A 17,620-nucleotide genomic window follows, 5' to 3' on the forward strand; every position below is an offset into this window, starting at 1 on the left:
AGCCAGGAAGCGGCAGGATTGCTGTAGTGCCAGGGCCACGCAGGTGTGAGCGATGTGGGGACTCAGGCTGGCAGGCAGGGGTGACACAGGGACACGCTTGAGCACATCCCGTGTGCCAGGCTCTGATGTGGACACGTGATGGACATTGGCTTACTTAGCCCTCACTGTCCCGTCACGAGCTGTGTCCTCATTATTCCCATGTCCAGGTCAGCAGACTGAGGCAGAGGGAGGCCACGCGCTGTGCCCAGGGTCATAGGGCTGGTCTCAGCAGCAGAGCCAGGATTTGAACCCAGAGCTCATCTGCTCTCGAGAAGATTAGGCATGGAAGTGGGAACTAAGCCGAAGAGTTTCTGGTCCTGGAAACGGGGTGGGGCACTGGATGTGGGAAGTCCCCCAGGAGGGCTGGGCAGCAGGGTCTGAAAAGAACCAGAGGCGGTGGCCTTCGTGATGCCAGGAGAAACGTGCCGGCGTGTGGCACAGGCAGCAGTGCCTGACAGCCTTCTGCTGGGACCCGCGCCCGTGACCCAGGCGCTGGAGGAAGGAAGCAATCTTACGAATGAAACGCTCTCACACTTCGGCGTCTCCTTTTTTGTTGGTTTGTCTTTTGTGTTTTGTTTTCCCAGACAAGTTTAAACACATGACACTAACTGATTAAAAGTCAGTGAGCAACCTGGTGACCAAATGCAGGCCAGGGCCCTGGAACAGAGAGAAAAAGGACATTAGTGGGAAAACTGGAGAAACAAGAATAAAGTCTGTAGTTAGTTGATAACATTGTAGCCACGTTAATGTCTTAATTGTGACAACTGCCAAACTAAAGAAGAAGCTGGGTAAAGGGTTACAAGAACCCTGTGCTCTTTTATCTTGGCAACTTGTCTGTAATCTTAAAATTATTACAAAATAAAAAGCCTTAAAAAATCAGTGGAGTTCCCGTTGTGGCTCAGAGGAAACGAATCTGACTAGTATCCATGAGGACACAGATTCCATCTCTGGCCTCACTCCGTGGGTTAAGGATCCAGCGTTGCCGTGAGCTGGGGTGTAGGTCGCAGACACGGCTCAGATCTGGCGTTGCTGTGGCTGCAGCATAGGCCGGTGGTTGCAGCTCTGATTAGACCCCTAGCCTGGGAACCTCCATATGCCGAGGGTGCAGCCCTAAAAATACAAAAAATAAAAATAAAAAAAATAATGAGGCAAAAGTTCAGAGTAGGGGATTGTGGCTAATAGTTGGAGTCATCCAGTTCATTTTTTATGCTTGGGTCACATAAGACCTCGGTGCACCCAGAGAGGCGGCAGGTGTTCCGCCAGGCATCTTGCTGTCTGATTTTTCCTTGAAGCAGAGATGGCAGCCAAGCGTCAAGCGAGGTCTGCAGAGCCCGGCAGACCCTCAGCCTGGTTGGTCGTGTCCTGTGTGCCAAACACCAGCATAGAGATGCCGGTGCTCATCCATAGAACCGCAAGAGCTGCTCTGTGCATCTCCAAGCCCAGTTGGGAAATCTCTCTGCCCCAAGGTGTGCCCAGGGCCGGGCGTCCAGGTGTGACGGCCTCGCTCTGGGTCCAGCAGCCATGGTTGTGTCACCCCCCTCCCTGGCAGGAGCTCAACCGGACATGCCGGGCCATGCAGCAGCGGGTCCTAGAGCTCATCCCGCGCATCGCCAACGAGCAGCTGACCGAGGAGCTGCTCATCATCAACGACAATCTCAACAACGTGTTCCTGCGCCATGAACGGTAGCCCTGCTGCCCGCCCCGCCCCGGCCCCCCCGCCTCCCCCCACCCTCCTCCCTTCTCTCGTCTCCCCCAGACACCAAGCCGGCCGCCCCACACACATGCATGCCCTCAGCTGTCCTCGTCCAGCGTGGATGGGAAGGCCCAGCCCTCCACCCCCACCTCCTGCCACCCGTGTCCCCGGATCCAGCCCCAGGGCTGGCAGCAGGGATGGCTGAGAATGTGGGCCCAGAGCCAGACAGGCCTGGCCTGTCCCTGCTCAGCCCTTCGCTGCCCGGCTCCGGGGCGTTGCACGAGTGACTTGACTTAATGAGGCCTCTTTGACTGCGAGCTACACAAAGCGCTTCTGGCAAACTTAAGCCGGAAAAGAAGTCGTTAGGAGAATAGGCTTTATTGAACAGCTATAGCTTTCAGGGTCCAAAGAAGAGTAAAACAGTCAGGCCTCCCAACGAGGTGGAAAAGACAGATCCCAGAGCAGAAACTCCTGGACCACGGCCCCAGGGTGTCACCATCAGTATAGGGACTCCAAAGGCGTGCCCACAGGTGTCATTCTGTCCCAGAGTCAGCTCCCCAGGAGGAACTCTGATTGGCTCCGCTCCATTGTGCCCACAGGTGTCAGAGGGAAGAGGCCCCTGACGACAGTACCCCCAGGATTGGTGGGGGGGGGAGCACTCCCCAGAGGAGCACTTAGGTGGTGTTACAAAGGAGGGGAGAAGTGCTGAGCCAGCGACACGTCCCCCATGCTTCCTGTGTGTCCTTGAAACGAAGCTCATGCTTCCCTGTGGGTAACCGAGGGCCGTGCAGGTACACCTGAAGGCATTCGGCAGGCAGGCTGTCTGCACAGGACCTTACTTATGCCAGCCACCTCCAGCCCCGGGTCATTTTGTATCTTTATCCATCATCAGGCACCTGCTGGCTGATTCTGAGTCAGGTGAGGGGGCAGGGCTGCTGCAGGCCACGTCTGCCCGGCCACTCCTGCTCGCCCGCTCCTGCTCGCCCGCTCAGGGGAACTAAGAGTCCCTGCCATTCGAGGTGTAGGCTGGGAGGTGTCCCAAGGGCCCTATCGGGGACCCCTCTGACCCCCACAGTCGTCGGGCCGAGCCTCTGCCTGGTGGTTTCCAGTTTCTGGTCACTCCTCGGTGTCTTTGCTTGATCCTCGCACCTGGCAGGCAGGTTCCCCTGTCACCCCCTTATTAATAGACAGGAGGCTGGCATTCAGAAGTGATGCAGCTTAGCCGAGCTCCCACAGTGAGGGACAGGCCTGGGATGGGAACAGATCCCAGCTGAGGACCTCCAAGTCCAGCCCCTTGGTGTCTAGGGTGCTTTATGGGGCTCCAGAAAGCAGTGTAAGACCTGTCTTCCTTACACCACTTTAGCCACACACACCACACACACAGTGTGAGTGTGTTACCAGACAAGTCCCAAAAAACTACTTGCCTTTGCTGTGTGTGTGCCTCCCACTTCCTTTTCCATTCTGGTCTCTTCCTGTTGTTTGTTTAATGCTGCTGGTGACTCAGGTGACCAGATGACTGAGCATCTCACAGGGACACTTGGAAGTGAAAGTGGGGCCCTGCCGGTACTCCCCTGGGGACAAACCGGAAGCGTCCAGGGCAGACCAGCCCCTGTGGCCCCCCTATCCGTGACCACTCTGTTGGTTTTGAGACCTGCGGCGGGAAGGGCCCTGGCCGGGCTCTGCAAGGGGCCTCCTAGTCTGTCTCCTTGATTCGCGCCTTCTCTGTCTCGCAGGTTTGAACGGTTCCGCACAGGCCAGAGCACCAAGGTAAGGCTTCTCCTCCGTGTTCATGGGGAGAAGGAGGGCGGTGCTCACTTCCCTCCCCAGGGATCCTGGCCAGGATGTGCCTTCTTAGCCAGGCTCTTAGAGAAGCCTCCTTCCAACTTTTTCTATCACTGTCCCTTTAAGGTAAATTAGGTTCTGCCCCCAGCTGATGCCCCAGGGTCCTTCTGAACCTCCCAGAGGGTCCCGCTGAGCTAGAAGCCAAGAGGAGGGAGAAAACCTCTCTGACTCCCAATCATAGCTGCTGCCAGGGCCCTGGGAACAGATCCCCAGGCAAAGAACGCAGGTGCCAGTGCCTCAGGGCAGCAGGGCATGAGACCACAGGAGGGAGGGTGACAGGGCCTCTCCCCTCCCCCCAGGCCCCAGGCGAGGCCGAGCCCGAGGCAGCAGCTGACCTGATCGACATGGGCCCCGACCCAGCGGCCAATGGCAGCCTCTCGTCCCAGCTGGCGGGAATGAGTAAGTGCGGCGTCGGGGGAGTGGGGCCCTGGTGCCCCTGCAGTTCTGGGGGGACCTCCCCTTACACGGCCAGAGCTAGAGTGCCCACAGCAGAATGTCAGCCCAGACCCCACCTCGCCGGGGTCCCAAGCTGCATCTTGCTACAAAGCTGAGCAGCAGGGACAAAGCACGGGAGACCCTCCCTCATAGCCTCCAGCCCCGAACCCCCTTCAGATCTCAGAAATTCTGTACGATTCCCCTCGATTCTGAATTCTCCTTGGCCTGAATCATCAGGGCAAATTTGGGCCTGTACCCTTGACATCCAGGGCCCCTTTGCTCCTCTGTAACAGGGCAGCAGTGGGCCCTGCTCACAGGCCATCATGAGGCTTGAATAAGCTTATGTGTGCACCGGTTAGACCAGCTCCAGGCCCAAGGCGCGTTCCTGGTACAGGTTAGCCATCGTCACCATCATTGATTAGTTAGCGTCATTGGCTGCCTGCTTCATGCCAAGCCCTCAGAAGTAATTGGGAGAGAGGAAGTGACCTGCCCCAAGTCCCTCAGCCAGCAGGTGGCCTGCCCCATCCGTATGCCCCACCCTTCCCTGCTCCAGCCCACGCAGAACCAACCTGGGTCCGGCAGGGAACACCTCGGCCACGGCTCCGTGCCCAAGGCCAGCCAGGCAGACCCTTCACACGCTCTTCTGTCCCCGCAGACCTGGGCTCCAGCAGCGTGAGGGCTGGCCTGCAGTCTCTGGAGGCCTCTGGCCGACTGGAAGACGAGTTTGACATGTTCGCATTGACGCGGGGCAGCTCACTGGCAGACCAGCGCAAAGAGTGAGTGGCCGGACCCTGCCCTGGGCCCCTGCAGGCCCCTGAACCCAGTTTGTTGGCGGACACACCAGCCCCCCCACCTGCACCCCATCAGGATGGTAGAGGTCCAGACCCCACGTCAGCCGTGCAGGGTTCTGGGAGCCCAGTGGGGCGGGGATGGACGGGGGAGGGACGTCGATGACTGACCGGGTGCCAGCGTCTTACATAATCCGATCAGACAAGGAAGTGGAGGCACTGAGAGGCTGGGGTGTTCGTCCGGGTCAGGCAGCTAGTGTTTGATGGTGCCGGGTTGGGAGCCCATTGTCCCCAGCCCAACTGCACACCGTGTACCAAGCCCTTGGGGGCTGGTCCAGTCATTTCCACTGTTCTGTGCCAGGGCTCAGTTTCCAGAGATGCCCTTATTGCCGCACCTGAGCCTACTGCTGTGCGCTGGAGCTGGGGCTCTCTTCTTCCCTGGGACTGTCCGTTCTCAGGGAGATGCTTTCAGCCGCCTAGGCACATGGCTGAGTGTCTACCAGGGCCGGCTCCTGGCCTGGAACTCCCAGGACTGCTCCGTACAGGCTGGTGGCGGCGGGTAGTGCACTCGGGGGTGTTGTCAGCCCTTTGCTTATAACCCCAGGGCAACCAGGCTGTACAGCCGAGGAAAGCTCTGGATTAAGAGACCTTCCCAGCAGGTCCCCTGGCTCCCTAGCGGTCATTCTGGTGTCTCTGGAAACTGTTGATGGGCCTCCAAAGGGCCCGGGGGTGCCCCCTCCACACTGGCCTGGCCAGCCCTGCGCTGAGCCGCGTGTCTGGTCTAGGGCAAGGTAAGTACTCCCAGGCCCAGGTGCTCGCGGTTGCCATGGAGTTAGGGGCTAGAGGCTGACGAGTCTGGTGGGACTTGCAGCCAGGAGAGCGGCCCCTCAGGGAGCCCTGGCACCTGGCCCACCAGCCTGGCTGAGGTTTGCTGCCGCACTGTCACTCCTCTGGAGAGCAGGGCCCCGAGGGCCAGTGAGAGCGCCCCTGAGCTTGCCCTCTAGGGCCCACAGCCTCCCGGGGAGGGTCACAAGCACGCAGACCACTGCTGGGCAGCGGCTGGTGCTGTCCTGGACCATGTGCCTGGCTCTGCAGACACGGAGGAGGGGCACGCAGCTCTGCGGAGGGAACTCAGGGTGGGGCCACTCACAGCGGGGCTGTGGGGAGGTCAAGGTGGCCGTTTCAGGCCATGGAACAGCACGTGCAGAGGGTGAGAGGCAGGGGAGAGTGTGAGAGGCCGGGGCCAAGGGCATCGTGTACCATCTCAGGGTGTAGGTCCTTCCGCAGGCCCTTCCTGGGGAATGGTGTCCACCCCAGCAGAAAATGCCCAATGGCAGAGTTCCCATCGTGGCACAGTGGTTAACGAATCCAACTAGGAACCATGAGGTTGCGGTTCAATCCGTGGCCTTGCTCTGTGGGTTAAGGATCCGGCATTGCCGTGAGCTGTGGTGTACGTTGCAGACGCGGCTCGGATCCCGCGTTACTGTGGCTCTGGCGTAGGCTGGCAGCTCGGCTCCGATTAGACCCCTAGCCCGGGAATCTCCATGTGCCACGGGAGTGGCTCAAGAAAAAGCAAAAAGACAAAAAAAAAGAAAAAAGAAAATGCTGAACGGGGACAGGAGTGTGGCCGAGCCTCAGGATCCTCTCTGCTGTCCTAGGCTGCTTAGCTGGCCCTCTCTATGCTTCAGCCAGATCTTCTAATCTGGGTCACCTGGCTGGCCTTTGGACTCCCGTCCTTGCCCTGTCCCCTGAGGCTCTTGAACCCTCTGAGGCCTCTTCTGTTAATCGAGTGTCTAGCTTCTGGCCCCACACCCCCACCAATGGACCTGCACAATCACAGCCTCTCCAGCTGACCAGGCTCTTCTACCTGGGATGCCAAGGAGAGCCGTAGGGGCATCAGGGCAGGCCAGTTCAGGGACACCTTAGCCAGGCAGGTTTGGCCAGAAGCACGATGCTCTCCCTGGACCTCTTCCATGCTCCAGTCTCTCCCCAGGGCCTCTGTCTTCTCCAGGCACTGAGAGGGTCACCCTCCCCCACCAGCCTCACCGGGACCATCTGAGGAGCGGGCCCTCCTCCCTCCACTGGGCACAGGATCACAGCCCCGTGAGCATCACATGGGCTCCACTGCTACAGGCACAGCCCCAGGAAGGCCGAGCTTTGACCTTGGGGCTGTGTGTGAGCATGAAAATGAGAGACAGAAAAGTCAAGGTGGCAGGGAGTAATTAGGAAGGAACGTGTGGTTCCTTTGAGTGAAGGGCAGCGTCAGTTTCTGTGTGTTCCAGGCCGGATGTGCCCCACTCTGCCTGTTCCCAAAGCACACCTGTCACATCTTTGGTGCACGGTGGCTTCCATCCTGGAGTGAGCGGGCCCTCTCAAGACAGGATGCATCGCTCAGGCTTCAGCATCCCCTCCTCCTCGCCAGCTCTCATTGCCCGGATTAACCAGGGGTACCAAGCTGCTGTCCAGGAGGGTGTGAGCACCCCGCCCACTGCCGAGCTGTCAGGATGGCTCCAGCCCACTTGCGTTGATCAAGGCGTGTGAAGGGACTCGCTGATGACGGAGCTGTTCTGGCTAACTTCACATTCTGCGGGAGAAACGGAAGGCAGCCCTTCAGTGCTGCCTGGAGAGTTCCCATTGTGGCTCAGTGGGTTAAGAATCCAACTAGTATTCACGAGGATGTGGGTTCGATCCCTGACCTCATTCAGTGGGTTAAGGATCCAGTGTTGCTGCAAGCTTCGGCATAGGTCATAGATGCGGCTCGGATCCTGCGTTGCTGTGGCTGTGGCGTATGTACGCAGGCAGCTGCAGCTCTGATTCAGCAGTAACCTGGGAACTTCCATGTGCCATAGGTGTGGCCCTAAAAAAAAAAAAAAGCCTGCCTGGGAATTTGGGGGATTTATCCCAGAACCCCCTTTAAGCCCCAGGCTGCCGGCTGCCTGGTTCGCGGGAGGGCAGATCAGCATGGCAAGCATTGAATGCTGTGGTCCCAGTTGCCAAGGCCTCGAGCTGGACCAGCGCTGGCTTCAGCAGAGCATGAGGAGCTCCCGGTCCCCAGGGAGGCTCCCTCTTTCCCGGACCACGCAGGGCTTTCCCCGCTGTGAGGCTGGAATTCCGAGGCTGTCATCTCTGCCTCCAGGACTGCCCCAGCCTTACCTCCTCTCTGCCGCCGTGCAGGGTGGGAACGACCACCCTTTCCCAACACCAGAGCCACAGGCCCAGTCTCCCTGGACGTCCCTCTAGCAGCAACCGGGAGAGTCACCCGGCGGCCTCACAGCACAGCTTTCCCTCCTGCTCCTGGTTATTCTCTCACTTGCCCACGACTTCACCTCAAACCCGACCGATGCCTCCTTCCCTCTCCTCGTCTGCCCGGAAGTTTCGGGTCTTGCCTTCCCATCTGCCCACCACTAGCCTCCCCAAGAGGGTTCAGAATTCCCATCACCCACGGTCTGCATGCTGCTTTTCTGTCCGTCCGTCTGTCTGTCTGTCTTTAGAGCCGCACCTGTGGCAAATGGAAGTTCCCAGGCTAGGGGTCAAATCAGAGCTACAGCTGCCGGCCTACATCACAGCCACAGCAGTGTGGGTCTGAGCTGCCTCTGTGACCTACACCATAGCTCTCAGCTGTGCAGGATCATTAACCCACTGAGTGAGGCCAGAGATCAAACCCAAATCCTCATGGGTACTAGTTGGGTTCTTAACTGGCTGAGCCACAGAGGGACGCCTGCACGCTGCTTCTCGGCAGCAAAAGGGCGATCCCTCATTCAAACGCAAACTTACACAGAACCACGAGTTCTGCGATTATGGAACGGGAATGACCCGGAAGGGGGTCTGGGTGTGACTTCCCCACGAGCGCAGGGTCACTGGCACTCTCTCCTCCCTGCAGTGTGGCCAGTGCTGGTCCTCGGAGGCCGATGATCTTGTTCGGGGTCTTTGGCCCCGGCGCCCTCCCTCGCTTCCCCAGCCCTGCTCTACCTGTCAGGCAGCTTCATCTCTGATCCCAGGTCCCGGAGGCAGGAAAGGAGACCCTTTCTACCATCCCCGGGCCAGCCTGCAGGGGTCGGCACCCTTCCCGGGGCCTGCGCCGCCCCCACCCACCAAGTCCACACGGGATGGGAGTCCAGCGTGTCCCACCCAGCCCCCTCCGTCCTCACAGCAGCTGTGGCGTGCCTGGTCATGGCATGTGATGGCCGTGGTGGCCTCTTGTGTTTCAGGGTAAAATATGAAGCCCCCCAAGCAACAGACGGCCTGGCTGGAGCCCTGGATGCCCGGCAGCAGAGCACTGGCGCGGTAAGCGGGGCCTGGGAGCCTATCCGGAGGGAAGGCCAGGGCACGCTTGCCCACCGGCCCCCAATTGGGTATAGCAGTGCCTACAGGCGTTCAGAATAGCTCAGTGTCGGGCCCCACCGCCTCCTAGAGACCCGTTCTCTGCAGGCGTGTGGGCAGGGGGGACAGGGGAACAGACCCCGAAACCACAGGGTGGCATCCACGGGCGGCATTTTTGTCCGTTTAAACTGCTGACTGTGTACTAAGTGTCAGCCACACACCCGTACTGAGCATGCTCTGTGGGTGACCCCTCCCCTCGGCAGGAGCCCCATGCACAGTCTTGGCACCTCGGAGTTTGTTACGGGACAACTTGCAGTCAGAGAATTTCTGTCCGAGCAAGTGGGCCGAGCAGCTCCTTGGGAGGTGCTTAGAAACTGCAGGACCTGCAGTGGGAAAGACAGGGGCAGTGACAAGGGCTGGGGACAGCACAGGGCTGCGGGGCTGGGGCGGGACTGGCCGCTGGGAGGAGCCCGGGGCGGGCCTGAGCACAGGGGGACATCAGAAGGCCCCAGCACGGGAGCGGGGAGAGCCGTCTGGAGGCCGTGGAAGCCACCCAGTCTGCCAGAGCGGGAAGTGAGGCAGGAGGTGCGGGAAGGGTTCTCAGCCACCCCAAAGGCATCCCCAGCATCTCAGGAATCACCCCCATGTCAGAACAGGGGGTGCTGTGGAGGCAGGAGCAGCGAAGGACCGCTGCCTGGGCCTCGGCGCCCCCATCGTTTTTGTCTTTCACTGTACCCAGCCCCACTTACACAGACCTTTGGGGTCATCACACAAACCTTTGGGGTGGCCCCTTTCAAAATGAGAAAACTAGGGGCAGAGGGGCTTAGTGCGACCACAGAGGTCACATCGTGCTGCAGTGCCTGGCACGTGGCACAGGACTTAGCCTCCACGGTACCTTGGCATGGTTACCCACTGACAGAGGAGATCACTGGGCTTAGGGTTGAGGTCCTTTGCTCACCGTCTCGAAGCTGTTGGTCTGTCTGGCTCTGATGCCAGTGCTGGTAATGAGAGCCCAGGGTGGCCCGCAAAGCTGGGAGGGGCCGAGGTCCTCCCCTCTCGGCCTTTCTTTCCTGAGGGCTGTCGTTTTGGCTCCAGAGATCCAGATGAATCCAGACACTCTGGAAGCCCGTGCAGAGTGCCTCTCTCCCACCCCACCTGGCCTCCCTGGGCAGCGCCGACTGCACAGCCAGCCCCTTCCTGCTACACAGGAGGGCACTTGGGCCCGGGGACGTGCGCTTGCCCAGGGGGACACAGGGACTCAGGGGCTGCAGGTGTCCTGGCTTCTGCCCACCTCGCAATAAGCCACAGGGAGGAATCACACCTCTGCCTGCAGAAAAGCAGGTGCCAATACATTCTCTCTGCGACACCTGCAGAGACGTAAGCAACTTCCACCAGCTCAGGGTATGACGTCCTTAAAATCGGGTCACAAACATCTGCTCCCAAGGTGCTTTTCTCTGGCCGGCGGGTAAGGCTTTCTCCCTTCCGGCTGTCAGAACGTGACTCCTGGCAGCAGTACACAGGGCGGAATCTAGTGCCCACTCTGTGGCCAGCCAGTGTTTGCCCCCCAGGGTTGATGAGTCCTGGGGCGTGGGGATGCTGGGCAGTATCTGCCAGGCCCCGTGCAGGGTCCGTCCAGCAGGGAGGCAGTCACGGCGTGATGGGCTACGAGCCAGGGCCCCGGGGGTCTGTCTGCCTGTTGATAAACGTGAGAGGACCCAGTCTAGCGATGTTCCAAAACCCAGTGCCCGCCAGAATCCCGAGGGCCAGCGGGGCTGATGGTGGCCCACTCCGCCGTCTCGGGGTTGCTGGGGCCAGCCTCTGGGCTCCTTGGGGTAAAGAGGTGGAGGAAGCTTTGCCCCACCCGTCTACAGCCCTGGTGTCCCCACAGGGAGACAGCCTGTGCTGCTTCCTGTCCCCTTTCATGGGCCATCACCCCTGCACAGGTGTGGGCACATGTGCGCGCGCACACACCCACACCCCAGCACAGCTCCAAAGGCGGAGGCCAGCCTTGGCCACTTGGCCCTGGCCTTCCCACCACCCTCAGCGTGACCCTCTCTCACCCAGGTGGGAGGCGGCAGTGAGAAGAGCCTCAGTGACTGGATGGTGAGACAAGGCATGGTGAGAGGGGCTGGGCACCCGCGCAGGGCCACCCCGGCGGTGCTGTCCATCAGACCCGAGGAGAGCGAGGGGCATCAGGGCGCCCAGCCCCGCTCCCCGGCCCTTGCTTCCACGGCCGTGCAGCTCTGGCAGCTGGGAGGTGACCGGGGCTGGCCTGGATCTGGGCTGAGTGTCCGCATAGGGAGCTGGGCAGCGCTGGGAACTTGCTGCTGGTGCTGCTGGGGAATCAGCTCCTGCCTCTTCTCTGGGCGCTCCTGCCGCCCACCGGGGTCCTCGCTGCCTGCCGAGGACAGAGCTTGGGGACTGACCTGGCTTTGGTTGGAGAAGGACTCGTTCTCCCTCTGTTTCCCAAAGTAGCTAAGTGGTAACTGGCGTTTCCTGGGCATCTAAGCTGTGCCAGGCGCTGTGCTAAGCTCTCTGCCTCCCTCATCTCCTTTAATTCTCACAGCAGCCTGGACGGTAGGTAGCATCACCCGTTGCAGTGAGCGAGGCGAGGGTTCGGGGAGTTTAGCAACCTGCGCAAAGTCGCAGGCCAGCACTGCGCCAGCTTTCTGACCCCGGAGTCTGTGCCCAGAGCCTCCAGCAGGATCCTCCCACTCAAGATGCATCTCGAGACCCCAGCCCTGCCCCAGTCCAACCCTCAGCCTCGGTGGCAGAACTCGTATCTTTTTTACCCCCGGTGAAATGTACCCGCAGAACCGCAGCCCCCTGGACCCACCAGGCTGGTGGTCCCGGCACCTCCCTCAGCTCCAGCCCATCTCTGCCCCCTCCCACCATAAACTCTTGAGTCTGCAGGGGTGCAGTGGCACTGCAGTCGCCCCCCTGCCCCAGCCTTGCCAGCTGGCCGCTCCCTGGGCCTTGAGTGTTACTGTGTCAGGGGCTCGCGAGGCAGGTGACTGCGCGGGGCCTCAGCCGGTGGGCCCTGGGCTGGTGGGGCCTCCCTCTGGTCCAGTGCACTGTTCTCCCCCCCAGATCCCTGTCACCCAGGCCTGCCTCATGGAGGACATCGAGCAGTGGCTGTCCACGGACGTGGTGAGTCAGGCCTGCCCCTCACCCACCTGGCAGGAAGCCCACTTTAATCACGAGGAAGTTGGGGGGCAGGGGGAGCAGAGAGCATGCACGGAGGACACCTCAGCAGCCGGGAGTGTGTCCCCCACCCCCCCAGGACACTGGGCCCGGCCCACCCCCCCACAGCTGCTGGAGCCTTTCTTCCCCGAGCCTGCCACCACCAACCCCGGGTTCCGCTGTGGGCAGGACGGGTGGACTGAGGGCAGCAGGGGACACCTGCAGTGGCCCCGGGAGACACGCTGCAGCCCCACTTGCAGAGCAGGACACTGACAGGCAGCTGCGAGGGGTGCGGTGCCTGGAGGAGGCAGGCGCGCCCGGCGGTCTGCAGAGCCCCGCGTCTGCCATCACCACCTACCTGTGGGCACTGAGGACCAAATGCCTGGGCGCTTCCAGGCCCAGAGGCTGCCTTCTGCAAGCGGCAAGGCCACGCTTCTGCCCATGGTCAGGAGAGTGTCCGTTGTGTCTGGTGGAGGAAGGCTTACCCCCACCCCAGCCCCCAGCCCAAGCACGCGTGGCCTCGGTCTCGGGTGTCAGCTTGTCCATCATGGGGCGAGTCTGCCCATCCCTCTAGGCACTGGAGGGAAGGGTCATTGAGGGCCCAGTGGGCACCACACCCTGTGCTCGGCACACGGCCAGCAGGTCTCCCCGACAGCCCCGTGAGTGCCACCCAGCTGAAAGCCGAGGCTCAGAGAGGTCAGGTGACATCCAAGGCCAGGTGGCTCAGGAAGGGGTGGGGCCGGGGTCTGGGCCCCTCTGGTCTGCAGGCTGAGCCCCACCCTGGCCCACAGCTAACCTGCCTCCTTCTGCTTCTCAGGGCAATGATGCCGAGGAGCCCAAGGGCGTCACCAGTGAAGGTAGCAGCCCCAGCCCTTTCCGCCCCCACCCTGCCCCCCTCCAGACTTGGAGCCCACCCCCAGCCTCCCTCTCGTTCCTCTAGAATTCGACAAGTTCCTGGAAGAACGGGCCAAAGTGGCCGACCGTTTGCCCAACCTCTCCAGCCCCTCGGCCGAGGGGCCCCCGGGTCCCCCATCTGGCACCGTCCCTCGAAAGAAGGCGCAGGAGAAGGACGAGGACATGCTGTTTGCCTTATGAGTGTGGGGCCTGGCGTCCTGGAGCCCGGGCCCCCGCTGTTCCCACACTGCGTGGCTGGGGCCTCTTCCTCCTTTGGTGTTCGCTGCTTTGGGGGTGGCTTGTTGCGCCCTCTTCTCTCCCCTTTGAGGTTTGGGCTGTGCTGCCTGGGGGTACAGGGGGCAGCTGGACAAGTTGAGAGCGCGAGTCAGTTCTATGCTGGATCCTGGCCACGCCTGCCTCCTTCCCCACCCCCACCAACCACTACAACTTTGCTGGAAAGCTGGAGGCCCCGGCACAGACAGGCTGGCCTCGTGGTTGCCCCAGTGTGACTGCCCCGGCCATGGTGACCCATCCCCAGAGGAGCCCCCTTCAGAGCCCTCACTGCCAGTTAAGGCCCAGCCTGAGGTTGGAGACCGCAGATGCTTCTGTCGCAGCCTTGGGGCCCAAAGGCTTTGGCCACTGCGGAGGGCCGGGGGTGTGCTGTGGTGAAGGGAGGCCCCACCAGCCCCCGGCCGCAGGGGGAGGCTGCGGGGGTGCCTGGCGCACCCATGTCACCCACGACCTCCACGCCCTTCCCTCCATCCTTTCTCTCTTCCTCCCGCGCAGGCCTCCACCGGGCACTGGGCCCACCCAGCTGTTGGTTGACCCTCTTGTACTGGGAGAGGTGCCCTTTGTACCCCCGATTAAAAGTAGAAAAGCAGCCTGCTAGCAGTGGTGTTCAGTCTCCAGGAGGAAGTGACCTCTTGGTCTCGCCAGGGGCAGGGACTACTTTGGGCTGGGCTGGGGGCCGTCCAGGAGACGGCGTCTGCAGACGGGACTGGGCCCCCGGCCACAGCGCAGCTCCAGCCCCGAGTTGCCCGCCAAGAGGCCCCATTGCTCACCGAAAAAGGCATATCGTGGAAAAGATGGGCACAAGGGAGTGACGCCTCTCCCTCGTAGGCACCTCACACTACTGTCCCCCCGGGGACCGCTTCTGCCCAGCAGCAGTAACGTGGGACCCCAGGGAGGGAGCACCTGGGGACGGTGTCGGCTTGGTGGGGCCGTGAGCCTACAGGGAGGGGACCGGCCATCCCATGCCAGGCCCAGGTGCCAGGTATTCTCCCAAGCTATACGTGGGCTCATAGAATTGGCACCACAACCCTGGGCAAAGCAGAGTTGCATCTCGTTTTACAAAGGCTGAGTCCGACAGTGGGTCAGGTGAGCCACCCAGCTGTGAAGCAGAGGCAGAGGTGCAGTCATTTATCACGTGCCAGGCACTTCCTGAGGCACCCACGCATTGTCCCCATTTTTCAGACGGCAACACTGGTGCTCAGTTTGGATGATGTGCGTGGCTCACGGTTCAAGGTGCTGGGCCACGGCTCAGGGGCAGGTGTCAGCGCTTATCTCCACAGCAGCTCGGGAGCCCCGGGTCTGGGGGAACCGCCTTTTCCAGTCTGGAACCTCCACACCAGGCTTCCCAAGGGCCACTGCCTCAGGCAGTGGAAGGGAAGGGGCCGCTGTGGGGCTGCAGCGGTTGCCCTGTGCAAAAGGTGAGCCGGCGGAGGAGAGCGGACGTTTGAATGCCTGGGTCCAGGGGGCCCGGGCCTGGAGCAGGGCCTCCCAGTCTCTGAGCACCACCTGCTCCCTCGAGTGGCCGGGCGCACCTGCCTTCTGAGGTGTGGCCTGGAGCCAGCCCTCCACGTGGAGTCGGAGCAAGAAAAGCAGCTTGGGGACAGGTGCGATGGGACCGTAGCCTTGTCCCCTCACTGGGAAGGAGGCGCTTATCGTCCAGGCCGAGAGTCAGAGTCTACAGTGGAGCCAGGCCTGACGCTGACGACTGTTTTTCTTTCTGCCCCTGTGGGGAGCAGCCATCAGCCTGGCCTGACAGCTTTGGAGGAGACGCAGGCGCCCTGGGTCCTCACCCATCAGTCACAGCCAGCTCAGCATGTCCAAATGAAGGTTCCCTCCCACGTCCTGTATAAAGCAGCTGTGTGTTTGCCCGGGTAACGGGAAGGCTCCAGTTTTAACAAGGTATCCAGCGTTATCTGGACGTGGTCCAGTCCCCCCTGGTTACTGGGCAGTGACCCCTGTGCCGCTCCCCTGGGGCGGGGGGGCAGCACCGGACAGCCCCGCCTCAAGGACCCCTCCTTCAGAGGGATAGCAAGAGAGCACTGGCAGGAGCCACCAGCGCTGGCCAGGCTGGGTTAACTGGCACCAGGCAGTGTCTGAGGCCACAGGCCCTGGGCCTGTCACTCCACAGTGGCAGGAAGTCACGGAGCCCCACATAAACCAGCTGCAGGTGGGGGGCCTTGGGCTTTGGCCCCAGGTCGGGATTAACCAGGCACCCTGTGGCTCTTGCTGGGTCCAGCTGCTTCGGAAATGGCACCCAGCCAGGGGAGCGGGGGAGGGTGTTGATCGGAGCCAGGCAGGTGGGCAGTGGAGTGGGAGCCCAAGAGGCAGTCCTTGGAACCTGGGGAAAGCACTGACCAGAGCTGCCTGGAAACCTCTTGGCAGAGCTTCCATCCTCCACTCCCTCCAGGCTTCCCTGACCCACCAGACCCCACCCTAGGCCTGGACCCTGACCCCACACCCCCAATCCCAAAACATCCAACCTCTCCAGTTGTCATACAGCAGCAGCTCTTGGTGCAGCCTTTCTGAGCTGTGTGACCTTAGACAAATTGCTTACCCTCTCTGTGCCTCAGTTTTTCTCACCTCTGAATGCTAATAGCAGCTGCTGCCTCACAGGGTTGTCATGAGGGTTAACTGTGAGGACCAGTCAAGGAAATAGTCCAAACATATCGTCAAGGATGGCACCCTTCCACCCAGAAGATCCTCTGCTGCAGACACCCAGACAGGGAGTGTGCTGCCCTGATTCCTGGGTAATTTCAGAGACCCCAGCTTAACCCCTGGTGTTGGCTTCCCAGCTCTCAAGGCTGCTCGCTGACCCCCAGGCAACCTCAGTCCTGACATCTGGACGCTGCCCGTGAGTGGAGCCATGGTGCCTCCATCTCAGCAATGGCAGTGAGATAGGACCTGCCCAGGGGTCCTGGACCAGCCACTGGTGACTCACCGTGGGCCCTCCCAGAAGCCCTCCCTGCCCCTACCATCCCCACCCCCACCCCGCCCACCCCCTCCAGGGGGGACTCTGGCTCGGGCAGTGACCCACAGTGACCACGAGAGGGCAGCAGCGCTGCGTGGGCCAGGGCCACGAGGCCAGCACCACCGAGTTGACCAGCTGGAAGGCTGGCAAAAAGGGAGCTCTGGGTGGGCATCACAGAGCCCTGGCCCTCTGACCCCCTGAAGCTGTGAGTGCCTCCTACGAAGCACCAAGTGTACGCATTCCTGTGGTCCTGTTCAGCGGACAGGGTTCAAATCCACACGTATTTCTAGTTCTACCTGTATATGCAGAAAAGCCCAAGTTTACCCCAGTAACTCAAATGACAACCCGACACCTGAGATTCCTTCTGGTTTTTCCCGTTCCCTGTGAGTCCTTAACAGCAGCAGCCCCAGCCCTACAGGTGTCCTCACCTTGTTTGGGTCCCAGCATCCCTGCATGGACCCCAGAGCCCCCGCTCAGGCCCCCTTCTCCCCAGCACAGGCTGCAACACCCCACCTGGGCCACTGCAACCCAGCCCCACCTCAAGGCTGCTACCTGCCTTACCTGGTCCCATCAATGGCTTTGGACCAATTATGCAGGACTGGAGCGGAGGAGGAGGCTTCGCTCTAAGGACCTTCAGGAGTTCCCGGTGTGGCTCAGTGGGTTAAGAACTTGATACAGGTTCAATCCCTGGCCTTGCTTGGTGGGTTAAGGATCTGGCATTGCCTCAGGCTGCGGCGTGGGTCACAGATGATGCTCAGATCTCGCGTTGCTGTGGCTGTGGGGTAGGCCGGCACCTGCAGCTCCAATTAGACCCCTAGCCTGGGAACTTCCATTTGCCACAGGTGTGGCCCGAAAAAGAAAACAAAAAATAAGTGTGGTCAGAGTAAAAGCCTCTCTGAAGTGACGTCTGAGTCCCATTGTCCCCTCAAACCATCTAGATTTTGTGCAAATTCTGGTATTTGCTCCTCTGAACAAACCCTGCCTGCCTCTTGCCTCAGAAAGCACCACAAAAATCGTGGGTCAGTGTATTCGTCCACAAAGGCTGCCATCGCAGTGGACGGCAGACTGGGGGCTCAGACAGCAGGGCGCACTGTCTCACAATTCTGGGGCCCAGAGGCGAAGGTGCCCACAGGCCTCTGTCCTTGGTTTGCAGATGGCCGTCGTCTC

The 17,620-nt window shown here is 61.0% G+C and overlaps 1 protein-coding gene across 6 annotated transcripts in view; it reads left to right on the forward strand.

Moving 5' to 3' along the window:
• TOM1 (target of myb1 membrane trafficking protein) overlaps window positions 1-14,079 on the forward strand; it is a 41,411-nt gene extending 27,332 nt beyond the window's left edge. For 2 of the 6 annotated variants that reach the window (XR_002341063.1, XR_002341064.1), the window contains 8 exons: window positions 1,589-1,722; window positions 3,466-3,499; window positions 3,874-3,973; window positions 4,665-4,785; window positions 9,006-9,081; window positions 11,182-12,267; window positions 13,118-13,157; window positions 13,241-14,079. Coding sequence is in view for 4 of the 6 variants with exons in the window: in XM_021081486.1 (XP_020937145.1) it covers window positions 1,589-1,722; window positions 3,466-3,499; window positions 3,874-3,973; window positions 4,665-4,785; window positions 9,006-9,081; window positions 11,182-11,235; window positions 12,208-12,267; window positions 13,118-13,157; window positions 13,241-13,395 (774 nt within the window). In the remaining 2 variants the exon portion in view is untranslated. The remainder of the gene's footprint in view (window positions 1-1,588; window positions 1,723-3,465; window positions 3,500-3,873; window positions 3,974-4,664; window positions 4,786-9,005; window positions 9,082-11,181; window positions 12,268-13,117; window positions 13,158-13,240) is intronic. The other 4 variants (XM_021081488.1, XM_021081489.1, XM_021081486.1 and 1 more) reach the window with 3 other exon arrangements.
• Window positions 14,080-17,620: the final 3,541 nt, after the last annotated feature.

This window comes from Sus scrofa, unplaced genomic scaffold (genome assembly GCF_000003025.6).
Source record: "Sus scrofa isolate TJ Tabasco breed Duroc unplaced genomic scaffold, Sscrofa11.1 Contig1878, whole genome shotgun sequence".
Lineage (NCBI taxonomy): Eukaryota > Metazoa > Chordata > Mammalia > Artiodactyla > Suidae > Sus > Sus scrofa.